Source organism: Piliocolobus tephrosceles, chromosome 2 (genome assembly GCF_002776525.5).
Source record: "Piliocolobus tephrosceles isolate RC106 chromosome 2, ASM277652v3, whole genome shotgun sequence".
Lineage (NCBI taxonomy): Eukaryota > Metazoa > Chordata > Mammalia > Primates > Cercopithecidae > Piliocolobus > Piliocolobus tephrosceles.
The window spans coordinates 44319814-44335680 of NC_045435.1; the positions used below are offsets into that span (position 1 = coordinate 44319814).

Here is a 15867-nt window from a genome sequence, read left to right on the forward strand (position 1 = left end):
TCTGTGGCCAGAAGGGCATCCTGGCCCGGCCTCTGCACCCTTGGTTGAAGCAGGCCCTTCCCCTTGGCCAGACATTGGGTTTTGGGCACAAAGGAAGGAGAGAAGGAAAGGCCCACTAACCGAGCACACTGTGTGCCAGGGCTTCTGCATGCAGCGTTAGTCTCCATGGCCCTGAGCAGGGGGAGTGTCCTCCCTGTGCTGCTGGCAGTGTAGGGCCTATGTCCCTAGAGCATCTATGTCCCCAGGCAGGCCTTGTTCCCCTCATTAGACACGTCCTCAGCATCCTCACAGCATCAGGAGGTCAGGCGCCTGTTATCCCTGCGTCACAAGCAGACAGGAGGTTTCAGCATGTGTGAGGCCTCCAGGCCAGAAGGTGGAACGGGAGCCATGGGAGTGGGTCAGCTCCCAGGGCCTCAGCAGGGCAGCTATCGGTGGCCCACTCCTGCCTGACCCACTGCTCCATTGAGGCCGTGCTGCCTCACTCAGACCTGCCCAGGGAAATGTCACCTTTTCCACCACGGTCTTCCTGACCCCAGCTTCCTTCCTTCTCCTCCTCTGAATGCCCGGGTGCGACTGTCTGTCTGCGGCTCCCTCCCTTTCTTCCCAGGGCTTTTCACTGCTGTCATGGGTGGTTTGCATCCCAGTTTCCCTCTGCCTCAAGATGCCTGTGAGAGAACAAAAAGAGGAGAAAACTAGCTCTGCATTTGACCAGAGGTCCCTGTTCTTCATCAGGCCCAGCTTCCTCCCAGCAGAGTGGGACTCCTGCCGGGCCTCCGTCACAGGGGATCGTGGTCATGCAATGAGGTGGTGTCTGTCCAGCACACGGCCCAGCACACCCAGGCCAGTCAGCAGCCAGGAACGGGGCCCAGTGGAGGGCTCAGCCTCAGGTGTAGCTTAGTTAGCCCCAAGTTGACGGAGACACAATGGTATGGTACCCTCAGCCACAGCCATGATTAGAATGGCAGTGGCCTCTCTTTACCAAGTGCTTCCTGGAGAGAGCCAGGCCATGTGTCTTATTCCCACCATCCCTCACCCCAACTGAGGAAGAAACCAAAGCTCAGAGCGGGCCAGTCAAGCTGCTGTGTCACCAAACCTGGTGTCCAAACCCCAGCCATGAGCATAGAGCTCAGGCTCCGACAGCACCACTGTCATCCCTGCCTGCCCTTCAGGTGTCAAGGTCTGCCTTCAGGAAGGGCCCTAGGCTGGTCACTGCCCTCTGCAGTGACCTGAGATGGCCTGGACAGCCACCATTCCAACCAAACAAAACCTGCTGAAGGAATGGCCCTGCCCTCTAGGGGGACCCTCATTCTAGAGGCACATGTGTATCTGTGTGTGGGTTGTGTGTGTACGTCATGGATCAAGCCTGGCTTACCAACAGTACAGGCAGAGGGTGGCAGCTGGCGGTGCTAGTAGAGAAGAGAGACAGCCCCTTCCTCTAGCTCCAGCCACCTAGAGAGGAACCTGGGCCTCTCCAACTACTGACGAGGACATGTGGTCACTTCTCTGCCACTGACTGTGTGACCTTGGGCACATCAATTTGTGTCCCTGGGCCTCCATTTCTACCTCTGAATGATGGAGCGGATAATGTACCCTCCTCACATGAGTTGAGGCACAGAAAGCACTTTTCTGATCCTTCCTACCCCAAGCCCTGTGCCAGGCACTGGGACACGCTGTCAAATGGGATCCAGTCTTTGCCCTCCCAAAGCCCCCATCCATGCAGGAGTTGGGCACACAACTGCTGAGGGTTGGGACTGGTTCCTGAGGGTGGATGGCCTACTGGGCATAGGGCTGTGGTGGGTTTGAGCTCAGGCCCACCATGTTCTTGCTGTGTTACCTTGGGCAAGTTCATGAGTGCTCTGTGCCTCAGTTTCCTGGTGTGTGTGAATAGCATGATTGTGAACTGAGGTTTGCTGTTATCTGTGGAGCATGTGGAGTGGTGCCTAGCCTGTAAAGGTGCAGCGAACATGAGCTGCGATTGCTACTGGGGTTCTTTCTGTGATGAGAACTGGCTGGTGCCCATTTTGGGGCATTTTGGGCAAGACCTCCCTCACACAAGATGGTCTTTTCTGTCAGGCCCCCCTCTCGGCCATCTGGGCTGCTTTCAGTGCCAGTCTCCACAGTGGTAAGGCCCTGCAGCCCCCAGTCCTGGTTGCCAGTGGTCCCCTGACTGGTACCCACAACACAGAGGCATCCTGGGCCTCTGCCCTGCAAGTGTCTGGAGACAAGGCCCCACCTGGCCCAGCCCCACTGTCCTGGGGCTGGGAGATGCCGGGTGGGAAGAAACATCAGTCTGGTTGGGGGAGTCCCCAGGTGATCCCACACCCTTGTCTCTTGCCATCCTCCCTCCTTCCACAGGAGATGGCTGCAGCCCCCTGCCGCCTCCCACCCATGGCATTGCCACCCAGGCTGCTGTATTCCCTGCAGCCAGACTCCCAAGCCTGTGGCATGGTGGACAGCTTTGTGAAGCTGGGGCCTGAATGGGAATTGCTGCTCCCTGGCTTACCAGCTGTGTGACCCCAGGCAGCCATTGAGCCTGCTGTAAAGTGACTTATAGGATGTCCTGAGACTGGAATAAAATGATGTCTGTGCAGCCCCTGACTGGGTGGGAGGCATTTGGAGGAGGCTGCTAGAAAGGCAGTTGCTGTGAGGGTGGCCATGGTAGCAGCAGAGGGTCCTCTGGCCAAGCCACATCCCAGCTGCTGACCTGCAGAGCCCAGCTTGCCCAGGGCTGCAGTCCAGTGTCCTTCCCATCCAGACACTTGTCAAACCTCAGCCCCACCCAGGGGCAGCCAAAAGGGTCCTCAGAAGCACAGCTGCCCAGACTCACCTTCTGGAAACTCTGCCACTGAAGCAGCTCAGCTCTGGCCCAGCTGGCCCCAACTCATCAAATGCACGTCTCTCTGGACGGAGGAGTTGGGCATCCACCCAACTTCCCTGGCCCATGGATGCGGGACATGAGCCCCAGGGGAAGGGGCCAGGCCCAGGCCTCCCCACTGATTCCTCTTCCCAGTTCTGGGCGGGCAGGCTCGCTGCCTGTGGGGATGACAGGAAAGTCTGTACGGTCCACTTCTCCCACCTCTGCCACCGGCCCAGCTGACAGGTGGTCGGCAGACCTGCTCACCCCCCGGCCTCTGTGCACTGACAGGACTCTGTGGAGGCTGCCAGGCTGGAGGAGGGTGATGAGCAGCCCTGGAAGTGGGTGGGGGAGCTCTGACCCCCCTGGCAGTTGAAGTGGAGTGCACACGGGCTGAGGTCACCAATACTGCCCTTTCCTGGCATTGCTGGGCTGCTGCAGGCCCTGGCTATCTCTGGGGGCATTGGATCTGTACTCAGGGTAGAGTGTGGGGGGCCGTGGCCCTAGGGGAAGGCTGGGCAGGCATCAGAGAAGGCCAAGCCAAGATGCTACAGAGCCTTGTGGCGAGGGAGCCGAAGGAGCCATGGGAGACAGAAGCAGGCAAGGTACACAAGTGTCATGGGTTCCCCAGGCTGAGGGAGCGCCAGTCTCGAGGCTGGAGCAGTGCTGAGATGGGAGAGGAGTGTGTGGTAAGGACGTGCAGGGCTGTAGGGGCAGCTTCTGAGTGACTCCTTAGAGGAATTGAGGCCCTGCCTGAGTGGTTGTGAGGGGCTGAAGAGGTCTTCAGTGAACAGCTGAACTGAGAGGAATGTTGGGTTTTTGTCCTAGAAGAATCTCTGGCAACAGCACTAAGGACAGGCCGGTGGGAGAGGGTCCTGGCTATTCATGTGCAGGAGCCCCATGCCCGTGCCCTGGGGCAGGGACCTGCTCCTGCTGGGCCTGCAGGGACACCTAGAGCAGGAGCCTCCAGGGAGCCTGTGACAAACCACCCTCTGAGCTGTCCCAAGAGACTGGGCAGGCGCCCCACTCACAGCTGTGTGAGCCCCAGCCTGAGCTTCTGGCCTGCACAGCAAGGAGGGTAACCCTTGGGGCAGGGCTGGCTGCTCTATGAACGCACCTCACGGAGGCCTCACGGCCACTCCACAGGGTGGGGGATCCCATTCTAGAAGGGTAGGCCGGGACTCCACTGATGAGGGACGGGGGCCATCCCTGCAGCAGCCCCTCCAGGAGGCAGCTGGTCCAGCCGGTCCCAGAGGGACTGAGAATTTAGGACAACAAACTTTCCTCCACAGAGGCTGCCCTCCCTGTGTAATTGAGATTCAGGGCCAAGTCATTTTCTGCCTATTTCAGAATGGATTTGGTTTTTGCCTTAAAAAAAAAAAAAAAAAAAAAGCTTCCTTCCGCATAATAACACCGGTGTTCCCTCCCCACGCACCCCAATCTCCACAGCTTTGACTGCATTATAATTTCAATTTACATGGTGTGGGAAAGATTTCTGCAAAGGGTCCTTTTTTGTTTTTGAAGAATTCATCATTGCTGCTAAGAAGCTTAATAAAAATTAAAGGAGGAATTAGGCAACATTAAGACATCAAAATGGGGGTGCGGGGCGCTGGTTGCCTCCGCTTCTGCCCAATCAAAGGGGCGCATGAGCCCGTCGAGTGTGAGCTCGAGAGCCTCAGAAAGAGCGAGGCTCCAGCGAAGGGCCCGCTCTGCCGCCCGCCTCCCCCTAATTCCTTTTGTTGCAGGGACAGCAGAGTACAGGTCTGATAAAAACTTAATCACCTTATCTTTTTAAAGCAAATTGCATCTTTGTTTACATACGGGATCCATAGCAGGGAGGGAAGGAGAGAAAACCAAGGAGCCGGCCCGCCCCAGCCAGCAACGTTAAAGGCTTTAGCTCCGCGGGAAAACAGAAGAGCCCAGCCTGACAAAGAGGTGGCTGGAGAATTCCAGTCACTGTCACTGCTCACAGAGGAGACTGATGTCAGGGCTGTCCCCCTCAGGGAGTGCTCACACTGGCTCTCTCTGCCCACCTGGCTCTCCCCAGCCCTGCCAGGCCTGTCCTCCTGGGCCTGTCTGTCCCCAGCCGGGTCTGTGTTAGAGCTAAGCCCTCATCCCCTCTGCCTGCCCTCCGGGCCCAGGCTGCCCTGCCCTGCCAGCAGGCAGAGGGGCGTGCATTCAGACTCAGCTGCACCACAGCTGCCAGGAAGCCAGGGCAAGTCATTGCACCTCCATGAGCCTGGCTGGCCGCCGATATGTGGGGGTGTTGATGTCAACCATAGCTCCATGCGTTTCACACATGACCGCCAGGTCCCATGTTAGGGCCACTTCTGCCCTTGCCAGTTCCCCCTTCTTTCTGTCTCCCCACCCCTGGCCTTGGGGGCAGCTCCTTCTTGGCCAGGCCTGCCTCCAGCCCTGCCCTGACTTAGAGGTCTCATCGGAGCACTGTGCCACCCACACACCTCCATGACCACCTGTGGCCTGTGCAGGGCAGCTTCCTACCTTGGGGTGGAGGGAACTTGACATTGGAGCCCACCAGCACCCTCTTGAGGGACAGGGCTCTGCACCAGCTGCCCCGTGGCCCCTGCTGAGGGGGATGGCCTTGCTAGGCAGCCCCTCCTGTTCCTAGGGCCCAGTATCTAGTCCCGACCCGAGCCTGGCTGAATCCAAGGCCCTCTGTGGCTGTCCAGCCTGGCCATCCCATATATCAGCCCCACCTGCCATTTAGGCTCCCAGCTGTCAGTTATCACCAGGATGCTGACCCCAAAGAAAGCCTCTGCCCCTGACTCTGGCTCTCTTCCAACTCTCTCCAAAGCTGCTTGTTTACAGCAGTGGGTAGTGCTGAAGTGACTGGAGCGGCCCCAACCCCACAGGGCCACAAAGGGGGCCAGTGACCCCAAGCTGCTTGCAAGGGTTCCGTTCCCACTAGGGCATGCAAGCCACCCACCAGCGTGGAGACCCCTCTTCCAGTCTGGCCCCCAACATGAAAGCGACGCCAGCAATTGGAGGCAATTTGCCGGCCTTTGATGGCCATGTCAGGGCGGCACCGTGGCCAGGGCTTGGGAAACAGTTGTGCTTCCCGCATTCTTCCCTGATTACCCCAGCCCGAGCCAGGACCCAGCAGCCTGCAGCCCATTGTGCCTTTGTGTGGAGCTGGCGCTTGGTGAGAAAGGGCCAGCCTGGCCCTGGGAGAGTGTCCCCATGGGAAGCCATGAGGAGCAGTGTTGCCCCCAGGGTCATGGCCGCCTGCCCCCACTGCATCCTGGGGTTTGGGTTCGTCACGGGGTGGAGCAGGGCCATAGGCTCCGAGAATCCTGAGGTTTGGGAAAAAGGAGGCCCTATTGAATTACAGACATACGTGTAGCACACACACATCCTAGCCCGCCCTGCCAGGTAGAGAGCCACCCTCCAGCACATGGGAGAGGGGGCCAGGCCAGCCTGGCACCTGAGCCTGGATTTCTTTCTCCCTTGGGTCACTTGAGCGCAGACAGGTGTTTTCTGGTCCTGGAGGCAGGGGTCCTGCCCTCTGGGACATTTTTCTTCCTTCCGCTGTCCTGCACCCCTGCTGTGAGTGCTTGTGAGGATGAATCCATACTCATTCCCTTTGTTTTCGTCAAACCTCCCTGAGCCCCGTGTGCTAGGCCCTGCACGCAATCCTGGAGAGGTGCCCCCCTCCCAGGCCACTGGGGGAGGCAGGCACATAAGGCAATGACAGCCACAGTGGTGCTGGGCCGGGCGTCCAGGAGGATCTCACTCAGCCGGGCAGCTGAGGGGTGCTTTCCAAAGGGGCAGCAGCAGACTGTGAGTGTGGCAGGCAGAGGGAACTGCACGTTCCAAGGCCCTCCTTGGCTTCTCATAGCTGAAGCGTGGTACATGATGGGGTCAGAGAGGGAGGAGGGGTGAGGCTGAGAGAGAAGCCAGAAAGAGAATGACGCTTCTGTTGGTGGAGCCAGGTCTAGATGTCTGACCCGGGCCCTAGAGCAATCCTTAGGACAGCCAGGCGGGATGAGGGAGGAGGCAGCGAGGCAGAGCTGGAGGACGGTGGACTCCTGCGCCCACACCTCCCAGTCATTGCTCTTGATGCAAGCAGCAGAGCAGCAGCGTGGGGACCTTGAACTTCCAGTAGCCATGGAGGAGTCATGAGCATCACCACCCCTACTGTACCTCTTGTCCCTGTCCTTCTTGGGCAGAGCCCAGAGCGTGGCAGAGACGACACCGTGGGCCTAGAGATATCAGCGAGCTTCCTGGCCCTCTCTCCCCTCCCTGGCCCCTGTGTGCCATGGATTGAGCAGGTTCCAGCCAGATTGCACCAGTAGGCACCATGCCTTCTCTGGGCTCCCAGCTGGATGCCGGAGGCCACAGTGAGGGGGGGGCCTGTAATAGACATCCCGCTGTGAGTAACCCAGGGTCACAGTAGAAGCCTTGGGAAATACATAAAAGAAGAAAGAAGGAACAGTGCTTGCAACCCACTCCCGACCCCTGACAGCCAAATGGACAGTCTTCCGGTCTCTTTTCCCTTCATCCCAGGGCTGCAGCAGAACTCTTCCAAAAATTTTGATTGCTGCATTTCTTTTGAATCAACATTATGACAGAAGTCTTTCTTTGTGTAACTTTAAACTCTTCTCAGGTATCACTTTTAGTCCCACAGAACATTTTGCTGCAGCTAATAGATGCTGGATGGGTCTGGACTGGCCTCCCTTGGTCTTAGAGGCCCTTTGTAGTTCTCAAAAACGTGCCGCTCCTTTAGTGGGTAAGCACACAGGCTTGGGAATCAGATAGCCTGGTGTTCCCGCTCTGCCTGTAAATAGCCGTGTGACCTTGGGCAAGCTACTAACCCTTCTGTGCCTGTTTCCTCAACACGGTGTTACAAGGATTAAGTACCTCCATGCTGTGGTGACATCTTTGTGTCGACATCTTCTGCCGTATCTCAGACCACTTGTTTGGATTGAATTCCTAGAAGTGCCTTTCTTAGTTCACACTGTGACCATCTGGGGACCTTGTCCCTCCCAGGTTGTCACAAGCCAGTGCTTAAACAGCTGCCCTTCAGGTTCTTGGAAAACCAGAGCAGTTTGCCCCTCAGCCCCAGCAGGGTCTCCTCCAACACTTATTCGGAGAGTGTTCTCTGAGTATCCGCCACTCACCAGCAATCACTGCCAGTGTTAGGGTTATAACAGTGAATAGACAAAACTCCCTGTCAGGGTGGAGCTTGTCACTTCAGCAGAGGCAGACAACAAACACCAAAACAAGGACATTATAGAGGATGTTAGAAGGTGATAAAAGCTATAGGAAAAATAGTGGGGTGAGAGGGGGTCAGGGGAGCATGAGGGGGTTGTGGTTTTAAATAAGGTGGTCACAAAGGCCTCACCAAGTGGTGACAGTTGTACAGTGACTCGAAGAAAGTGAACTTGCAGCTGCCGGAGCTCCCAAGTCTCCAGGCGGAGGGATTGGCAAAGACAGGGCCCTGAGGCAGAGACGGGCCAGGTGTGCCTCCCAGGTGAGTCTCCAGGCGGAGGGATCACAATGACAGCGGCCCTGAGGCAGAGACGGGCCAGGTGTGCAGGAGGGCAGCGAGGAGGCTGAGACAGGGGCAGGGCTGTGAGCCAGGGGCAAGCAGAGACCAGAGGTCCAGAGCAGCCCCCAGTGCAGGGAGGAAGATGGGGGCAGGGCTGCACCTCCCTGACAGCGTAGGTCCTAGCAGAGCCAGTGGCAGAGCAGGCCCTGTCCTGCCTGCCTTGGAAACAGCAGGGCCTGCAGGAGGTAGACACCAGGCAGATGGGCAGTCGGCACTCAGCACGTGGCCTTGTCACCACGTTCCCACACACTCTGACCCCAAGTCAGTGCACAGGGCGGGGAGCCTGGCACACAGGGCACCGTGTGGACATGGTGAGCTGTGGTCACCCTGGAGCCAGGCCCTCGTACTGCACCACGCATGGCACATGCCTTCATCTGCCCTCAGTGCCTCTCGCATACCCACCCCCAGGAATTGTCACTCAAATTCCCTTTGCCTATGGATCCGTGCCAGCAATATCTATGACTGGTTCCTGTCATCTGGCCTTGGGTCCAACATTCCTCCTCCTCCTCCTCCTCCTCCTCCTCCTCCTCCTCCTTCTCCTCCTCCTCCCTTGGAACATGCTGAAGCAGCCCTGTCCCCACACAGTGACCATGGTACTGTTTCCTTGGCCACCCTTCTGCTGTCTGGAGATCTAGCTGCCTTGTTCATTGGCTGTGCCTTCTTAGATGAGTGAACCGCATGGGAGCCGGGCCCTGGTCTGCGTGTTCACCACCATTTGTCTCCCTGTCCTGGCGTGTTCCCGGAATATTTTTAAGTGAAAAGACACAGAGGCAGATTGGGAGAAGCACAGGGCGGGACCCCCAGAGTCTGGCTGGGTGGGCAGCAGCTCTCACCATGTGACACCCTGGGGTGCTCTTCACTTCCCTCCGTTTGCCACATGGCTAAGAATAAAAAAAAAAAAAAATAAAAGGCCACTGGGAAAACAAAGCAGCTCCTGGTGACATTTGCCACAAATCCATGCAGCTGCATGTCCAGGTCTCCCTTTGGTCAGGCTTTCCAGATGTGGCTTCCCGGCCAGTCCAAAATAGAGCAGAGGTAAACAAGCCTGACCATCTCAGAAGAGCAATTAAACGGCCACATCTTCACCGGTGCCAGATAGACTTTCCGGCTCTGCCTGCTCCAGGCAGTGCGAGGTAGGCATTGTGTGTAACGAGAGCCATCGCGGGCGAGATGGACTGCCGATTGGGCCACGCCTGTCTCCCCAGCCCAGCACCGACGCCGGGGAGCCCCACACCTCCTCAGTCTCCAGACCTCCTGGCACCAGAGGGAGACGGGCTGCCGATGCCATTTGTTGGGGTCGGCTGCCAGCTACCTGCTCTGTTTGCAGAAGGAAGGCCAGGCTCTGATTTAGGGATTCCGATACCTACAGGCCTGGTGCTCACTTGAGGGGGCTGGCCAGGGTCCTCCCCATGCCCACACCCTGTGCCCCATCCCAAGCTGGGGCAGACCACCTAGATACAGAACCTGCAGAGCAGACACCGCTCAGGCTCCACGTAAGGTGTGCCGCTCACAGGGGGCACTTCCTTAATACAGGTCCCCACGGCCACAGTATCACATGTCCCTCAGGCAGGCGTGCAATGGCCAGCCTGCTCCTGGAGCCCTGTTCATATCAGCTGCATGTCTCCAGTCTTCCCAGGGGACTCAGGTTTTAGATGGCCAGTAATCTCACTTCCGCCTGCCAGAGGGAGACCTGACCCTTCGTGCAGTGGGGCAGGCTGTCCCTGGCTGACTCTACAGATGGCCTTTTTATCCAGCACCCTTGTCATCTTTTTTTTTTTAGACTGAGTCTCACTCTGTTGCCCAGGCTGGAGTGCAGTGGCGCGATCTCGGCTCACTGCAAGCTCCACCTCCCTGGTTCATGCCATTTTACTACCTCAGCCTCCTGAGTAACTGAGACTATAGGCGCCTGCCACCACGCCCGGCTAATTTTTTGTATTTTTAATGGAGACAGGGTTTCACCATGTTAGTCAGGATGGTCTCGATCTCCTGACCTCATGATCTGCCCGCCTCGGCCTCCCAAAGTGCTGGGATTACAGGTATGAGCCCTTGTCACCTTTGTAAACATCTAGAGCTGTAGGGCCAGTACACGACACTCTCACAGCCTTGAGAACCATTGTCAGAAGCCCACTGAAATGTGGATCCACCACCCATCGCTCCGAGTGGAGAGCAGAAGCTGGCTTTGCCATTGGGTAAGGGCTGGAGCTCAAATCCTGGCTCTTCTGAGCTCACTGTGGGGCTTCCAGTAAGTCACTGCCCTCTTAGACCTTCATTTTCCTATCCATATAAAGAAGTGGGTGGCCAACATCTTCAGGAAACTGAGCCAGAAATAACCCGCACAGCCCCACCAGCCAGCTCTCCCAGTCTGAGATGACAGGCCAGGGCCTTCTGGACTGAAGCTTGATGCATGAACCTCGTGGCTGCCTTGTCTTCTCAGGAAGGAAGCCAGTACTGGGCAGGACTGGGAAAAGAGAGGAAAAATTCTTCAGGTGCCAGCAGGTACAGTGGCACAGGTGCCCACGGCACGTAGGAAGCTGAGCCCTCTGCCCAGCTTCCTCCCAGCTCTGGACCTCTAGGCCCCCAGCCTGTACAAGCCCTTTGTGCACATGGGGAGGGGATCCTGGTGGGACACCTCCTTGGCAAGCAGGGTATGGGCTGCCTTCACCCCCACCTGCCCTCAGTGCCTTCATACCCAGCTGTCCCTAGTAGCAGTCTCAGGAGCCACCACCCACTGGGGCTCCCTGTCCCATGCCATTCTCACAGTGCCCCATGAGCTTGCTCCCACCCGAACCCCCCAGTGGGGCCATGAGGCTCACAGAGTGAGTGCTCACACTGGGGTGCTCTGCCAGAGGCAAAACTCCAAGCCCTGGGCCACCCACTCCCGCAGATGCCGAGGAGCATGCTGAGTGGCCTCACCCTGGCCAGTGACCCACGTGGAGGCTGCACCATGCTGCCATCAGGAGATTCCTCATGAATACAAGCCCCACAGCACAGAAAGACAGATGCTGATGATCTCACTTATACATGGTATCTCGAAACCCAAACTCATAGAAGCAGAGGGTAGAAGGGTGGTTGCGGGAGCCTGGGGGTGGAGGCTGGGGCGGGAATGGAGAGATCTTGGTCAAAGGGTTCACAGTTTCAGTTAGACCAGAGAAGTCAATTCAGGAGATCCACTGTGCAGAATGGTGACTGTAATTAATAACAATGTATAATATTCAATGAAATTTCTAAGAGAATAGATTTTAAATGTGCTCATCACCAAAATAAGTATGTGAGGTGATGGATATGTTAATTAGTTTGATTTAATCATTCCAAAATGTATGCATATATTAAAACATCATGTTAGACTGGGCAACATGGCAAAACCCCATCTCCACAAAAAAACTGCAAAAACTCAGCTAGGCGTAGTGGCACGAGCCTGTGGTCCCAGCTACTCAGGAGGCTGAGGTGGGAGGCAGAGGTTGCAGTGAGCCAGGATCACACCACTGCACTCCAGCCTAGGCAACAGAGCGAGACCCTGTCACACACACACACACTATATATATATATAAAACACTAAGGCCGGGCGCGGTGGCTCAAGCCTGTAATCCCAGCACTTTGGCAGGCCGAGACGGATGGATCACGAGGTCAGGAGATCGAGACCATCCTGGCTAACACAGTGAAACCCCGTCTCTACTAAAAATACAAAAAACTAGCCAGGAGAGGTGGCGGGCGCCTGTAGTCCCAGCTACTCCAGAGGCTGAGGCAGGAGAATGGCGTAAACCCAGGAGGCGGAGCTTGCAGTGAGCTGAGATCCGGCCACTGCACTCCAGCCCGGGCGACAGAGCAAGACTCCGTCTCAAAAAAAAAAAAAAAAAAACACTAAATATAGACAGTTTGTCATTTGTCAATTTAAAAATAAAAAGACAAGCCCCAGAGAAAGGGCAGTTGCAGCAGCATGTTTAAGGATGAGTGGGACTTCCATTGCCTAGGATGGGAAGGGTGTTCCAGGCAGAGGGAACAGCATGTGAGAGGCTTGCATGTGCGATGAGGAGCCCAGGAATGGACCATGATCAGCAGGGCTGCAGAGACAGCGCACAAAGGCAGAGCGTGGCGAAGATGGAGGAGTTGGAGTGAGCGCGAGTCGGGGCATCAGCAGGAAACAGATTTCCACTCAGACGTTCAGCTGGAGGGAGGTCTTTAGGGAGGCGAGGGTTCATTAAAGCAGCCCATAGAGGTGGCTGGAAAGCAGTGGGGGCTGCACCAACCCAAGCCTGGGGGCGGGGCAGCGTCTACCCCTGGCAGAGGATCCTGGGCTGAGCCACTGACTCTGTGAGCCCCATGGCCTCACTGGGGTGTCCTGATGGGAGCAAATTCTCAGGGCTGTGGCAAATTGAGCCGAGGGGGCACTGTGAGAATGGCATGGGGCAGGGAGCCCCAGTGGGTGGTGGCTCCTGCGACTGCTACTGGGGCAGCTGGATATGCAGCTTACATATCCCACTGAGGGCAGGTGGGAGTGAAGGCAGCCAGAGATACACACCCTGACTGCCCTCTCTTCCCACACTCTGGCCTGCTGGGGCTCCCACTGCTAAACCTGGTCATGCTGTCTGCAAGGGTCAGCCTCTCAGGCACACAAGAGGGTGGGGAATAATGTGTCTCCAGGGGCAATCAGGGAGCACCCCACCCAGGGAGCCTCAGATGCTTAGTTTCCAGATGTGGACTTGGCATGAGTACACTGGAAAGCAATGGACCACTCGGCACAGGGCAGCAGTCCCTCCAGGGCCTGAGCACAGGGGCAGTGAGCCGAGGCCCCAAGAGGCACAGTGCCCTGCCGTACACCTATCAGATGGGCACCGGAGGGACCAAAATGTCAGAATGGACCACAGGCCTCAGGGCTGCTTGGCTGCGGAGGGAGGCAAAAGAGGGGTGAGTCTAGACGGCAGGTGGGCAGGCAAGGAGCCCACAGGTGCTTGGGGTATGGCAGAGTGACAGCCTGTCTTCTGTGCCTTGCAGGTGGCCTCAGCCCTGAGTCCAAGAAGATCCTGACACCTGCCCTCAAGAAGCGGGCCCGGGCCGGCCGCGGGGAGGCTACCAGGCAGGAGGAGAATGCTGAGCGGAGCGAGCCCTCACAGCACGTGGCACTCAGCCTGACTTTCAAGCGTTACGTCTTTGACACCCACAAGCGCATGGTCCAGTCTCCCTGAGTGTCCATGACCTCCCCCAGGGCCTCCTTGCCCAGCCCAGTCCAGGCTGCTGTGTCAAATCCCAACCAGTCATGCCTCAACCTCTCCCAGTCTCTCCCTGCAGTCCTGCAGCAGCAGCCCCCCACCCCCAGGATTGGTGCTCAGCCCTGGTGAGGAGCTGAGGGGGATGTGTTGCCGGGGCCAGGAGGGTCTGTCCTCCAGCCCCTGCACACTCCCACCCAGGACAGCCACCAGCCCAACTAGGAAAGGGCCTTGGGCAGAGGGCTGGTAGCCAGTGTCTTCCACTGCCCCATTTGTTGGCCACCTGCAGGCCCGTCTCACCCCTCCCCCAGGTGGGCAGACACTTGACGGCTACAAATAAATGTCCCATGGCCCCAGCCAACTCTGCTGGTGTCTCTCTCTTTGACTTCACTAGGGCCCCCACCCTCCCCACCTGTGTTCCAAGGGGAATCTCAGAGGAATCCCAAGAGTTCCTGCCCAGGTAGAGGCCAGGGGAGGGACCCAAACTCAGAGTCTGTAGGCTACGGGAGTCTGCAGTGTCTGCGCTTCTCAACCCCACTGGGTGGCTCCTGGGGTGCTCTGGGCCTTGAGGGAGAATGGGGATTCTCTGGGCAGCTGGGTCCAGGGAGGGCACCCACAGAGGAGTTGGGGAATAGCAGGGTACCTGGCCAGGGCGTCGGGCAGAGCAGGTGGAGGCTTGCTCTTCCACCCCAACACCAGGAGTCCCTTAGCCCCTGCCCTCAAGTTTGAGAACCACACACTTCCCAGAAAGTGGAGGGTAGCATGGTGAGGACGCCCTGTGCAGCGCCATCTGCCATCCCCTGCACCCACAGACCACCCTTCCCTGTAGCCCCGGGCTGTGGGATACTCAGGAAAGGGTGAGATGGTGGAGTCAACTGACTGAGGGGGAATCAAAGCTTTTAGAGACATTTGTAGGATGAACAGATGTTCAAACGTTCCTTTATTTGGTCTCCAGACAGACGCAGAGGCCTTCCTTTTATCCCAGTAATCGGTACATTATGCTTTAATTTGCAAATGGCATTAAAAATATTAACAGGGGCAGGTTTCGATCAAATGACTTGGGGCTGTTAAGCCCCAGAGCCGTGTGTGTGTGTGTGTGTGTGTGTGTGTGTGTGTGTGTGTGTGTGTCCTGTGTGCACATGGTGGCTGGGGAGAAAGCAGTTAATTAAATACACCAGCAGCACAGCAAAGCCCCCGTGCTGCAAGGATGCCAGCGATGGCGAATGGCCCGGCCACCCTTGGTCAACCTTGGCCCAGACCCAGGCAGCAGGGCTAGAGCAGCAGTCAAGGGCAACAGCTGAGAGCCATGGGGAAGTGGGGTTCCCAGTTCAGTCCCCTGAGGGGACTGGCCCTGGAGGAAAGTGAGACAGAGTGTGGCCCCGGTGAGCATGGCCTCCACTGCTGCAGGCTGCGGGTGACAGGGCGGCTTGTCTGCATCGTGAATCAGGACAGCCCTCTGCCTAGGAGCTGGCTCCCCCTCAACTGCAGCTGCCTGAGCAGACGCCTCCTGGGACTGCAGTGGCCCCTCTCCCTGGGGCCTCACCCCACTGTGTGCTGTGCCCCGCCGCCTCCTCACCCTACCCAGCCCTGCAGACTGTTTCACCAGAAAGGCAGTACCACTTCGCTGAAGCCACTCCGCCCAGGAAACTGGCAGCGGCCTTGAGCCCACACCAGGCTCCCTGCTAGCCGGCTGGTCCCTCAGGAGAGCAGCCCAAGAAGGGAGCAGATCTCTGGGAGGACTTCAGTCAGCACCGAGCTGGGCTCACAGCCACCAGCCTGTCAGTCCCTGGGGGCAGGAGAGGCCCCTCTGAGCACCTGCCAGTGTTGTCCAGGCTGGTCACCTCCCAGCAGATCTGGGAGCTGCTGGTGAGGGCCAGCACTGGGTCCGAACCCAGCTCTGAGGACTCACCTCTGAGGCGAGGAAACGTCCCTCCTCCTCAGTGTGGGGCTGAACTGGGGGCCAGGCCACACCCTTCCTGACCCCTCCCTCCCCAGCTCCCTCAGGGTCCCTGCACATTGGGACAGAAAGCTCTGAGCTCGGCCCCAGGTCCTGGCCTGCATGGGCAGAGTGACCTTGGGTGTGTCACTGCCCCTCTCTAATGAGGGGTCATGTGACCCAGTGGAGACCCCACTGTGCCAGGCATGGGGGGCACTTAGTCCATGGGAGCTGGCTCTGGGGCCAGATCAGGTATGGAGGAAACATGGCTGCCGCCGCCAGGGCACAGATTCGGGCCTCTCCC

General features: G+C 57.8%; 1 protein-coding gene across 2 annotated transcripts in view; it reads left to right on the forward strand.

The window, feature by feature from the left end:
- Nucleotides 1-13992, forward strand: part of EEFSEC (eukaryotic elongation factor, selenocysteine-tRNA specific) — a 256233-nt gene extending 242241 nt beyond the window's left edge. For both annotated transcript variants that reach the window (XM_023215672.3, XM_023215661.3), the window contains exon 7: nt 13416-13992. In XM_023215672.3, the coding sequence (XP_023071440.1) occupies nt 13416-13606 (191 nt within the window). In that variant the 3' untranslated portion in view covers nt 13607-13992. The remainder of the gene's footprint in view (nt 1-13415) is intronic.
- The last annotated feature ends 1875 nt before the right edge of the window (nt 13993-15867 follow it).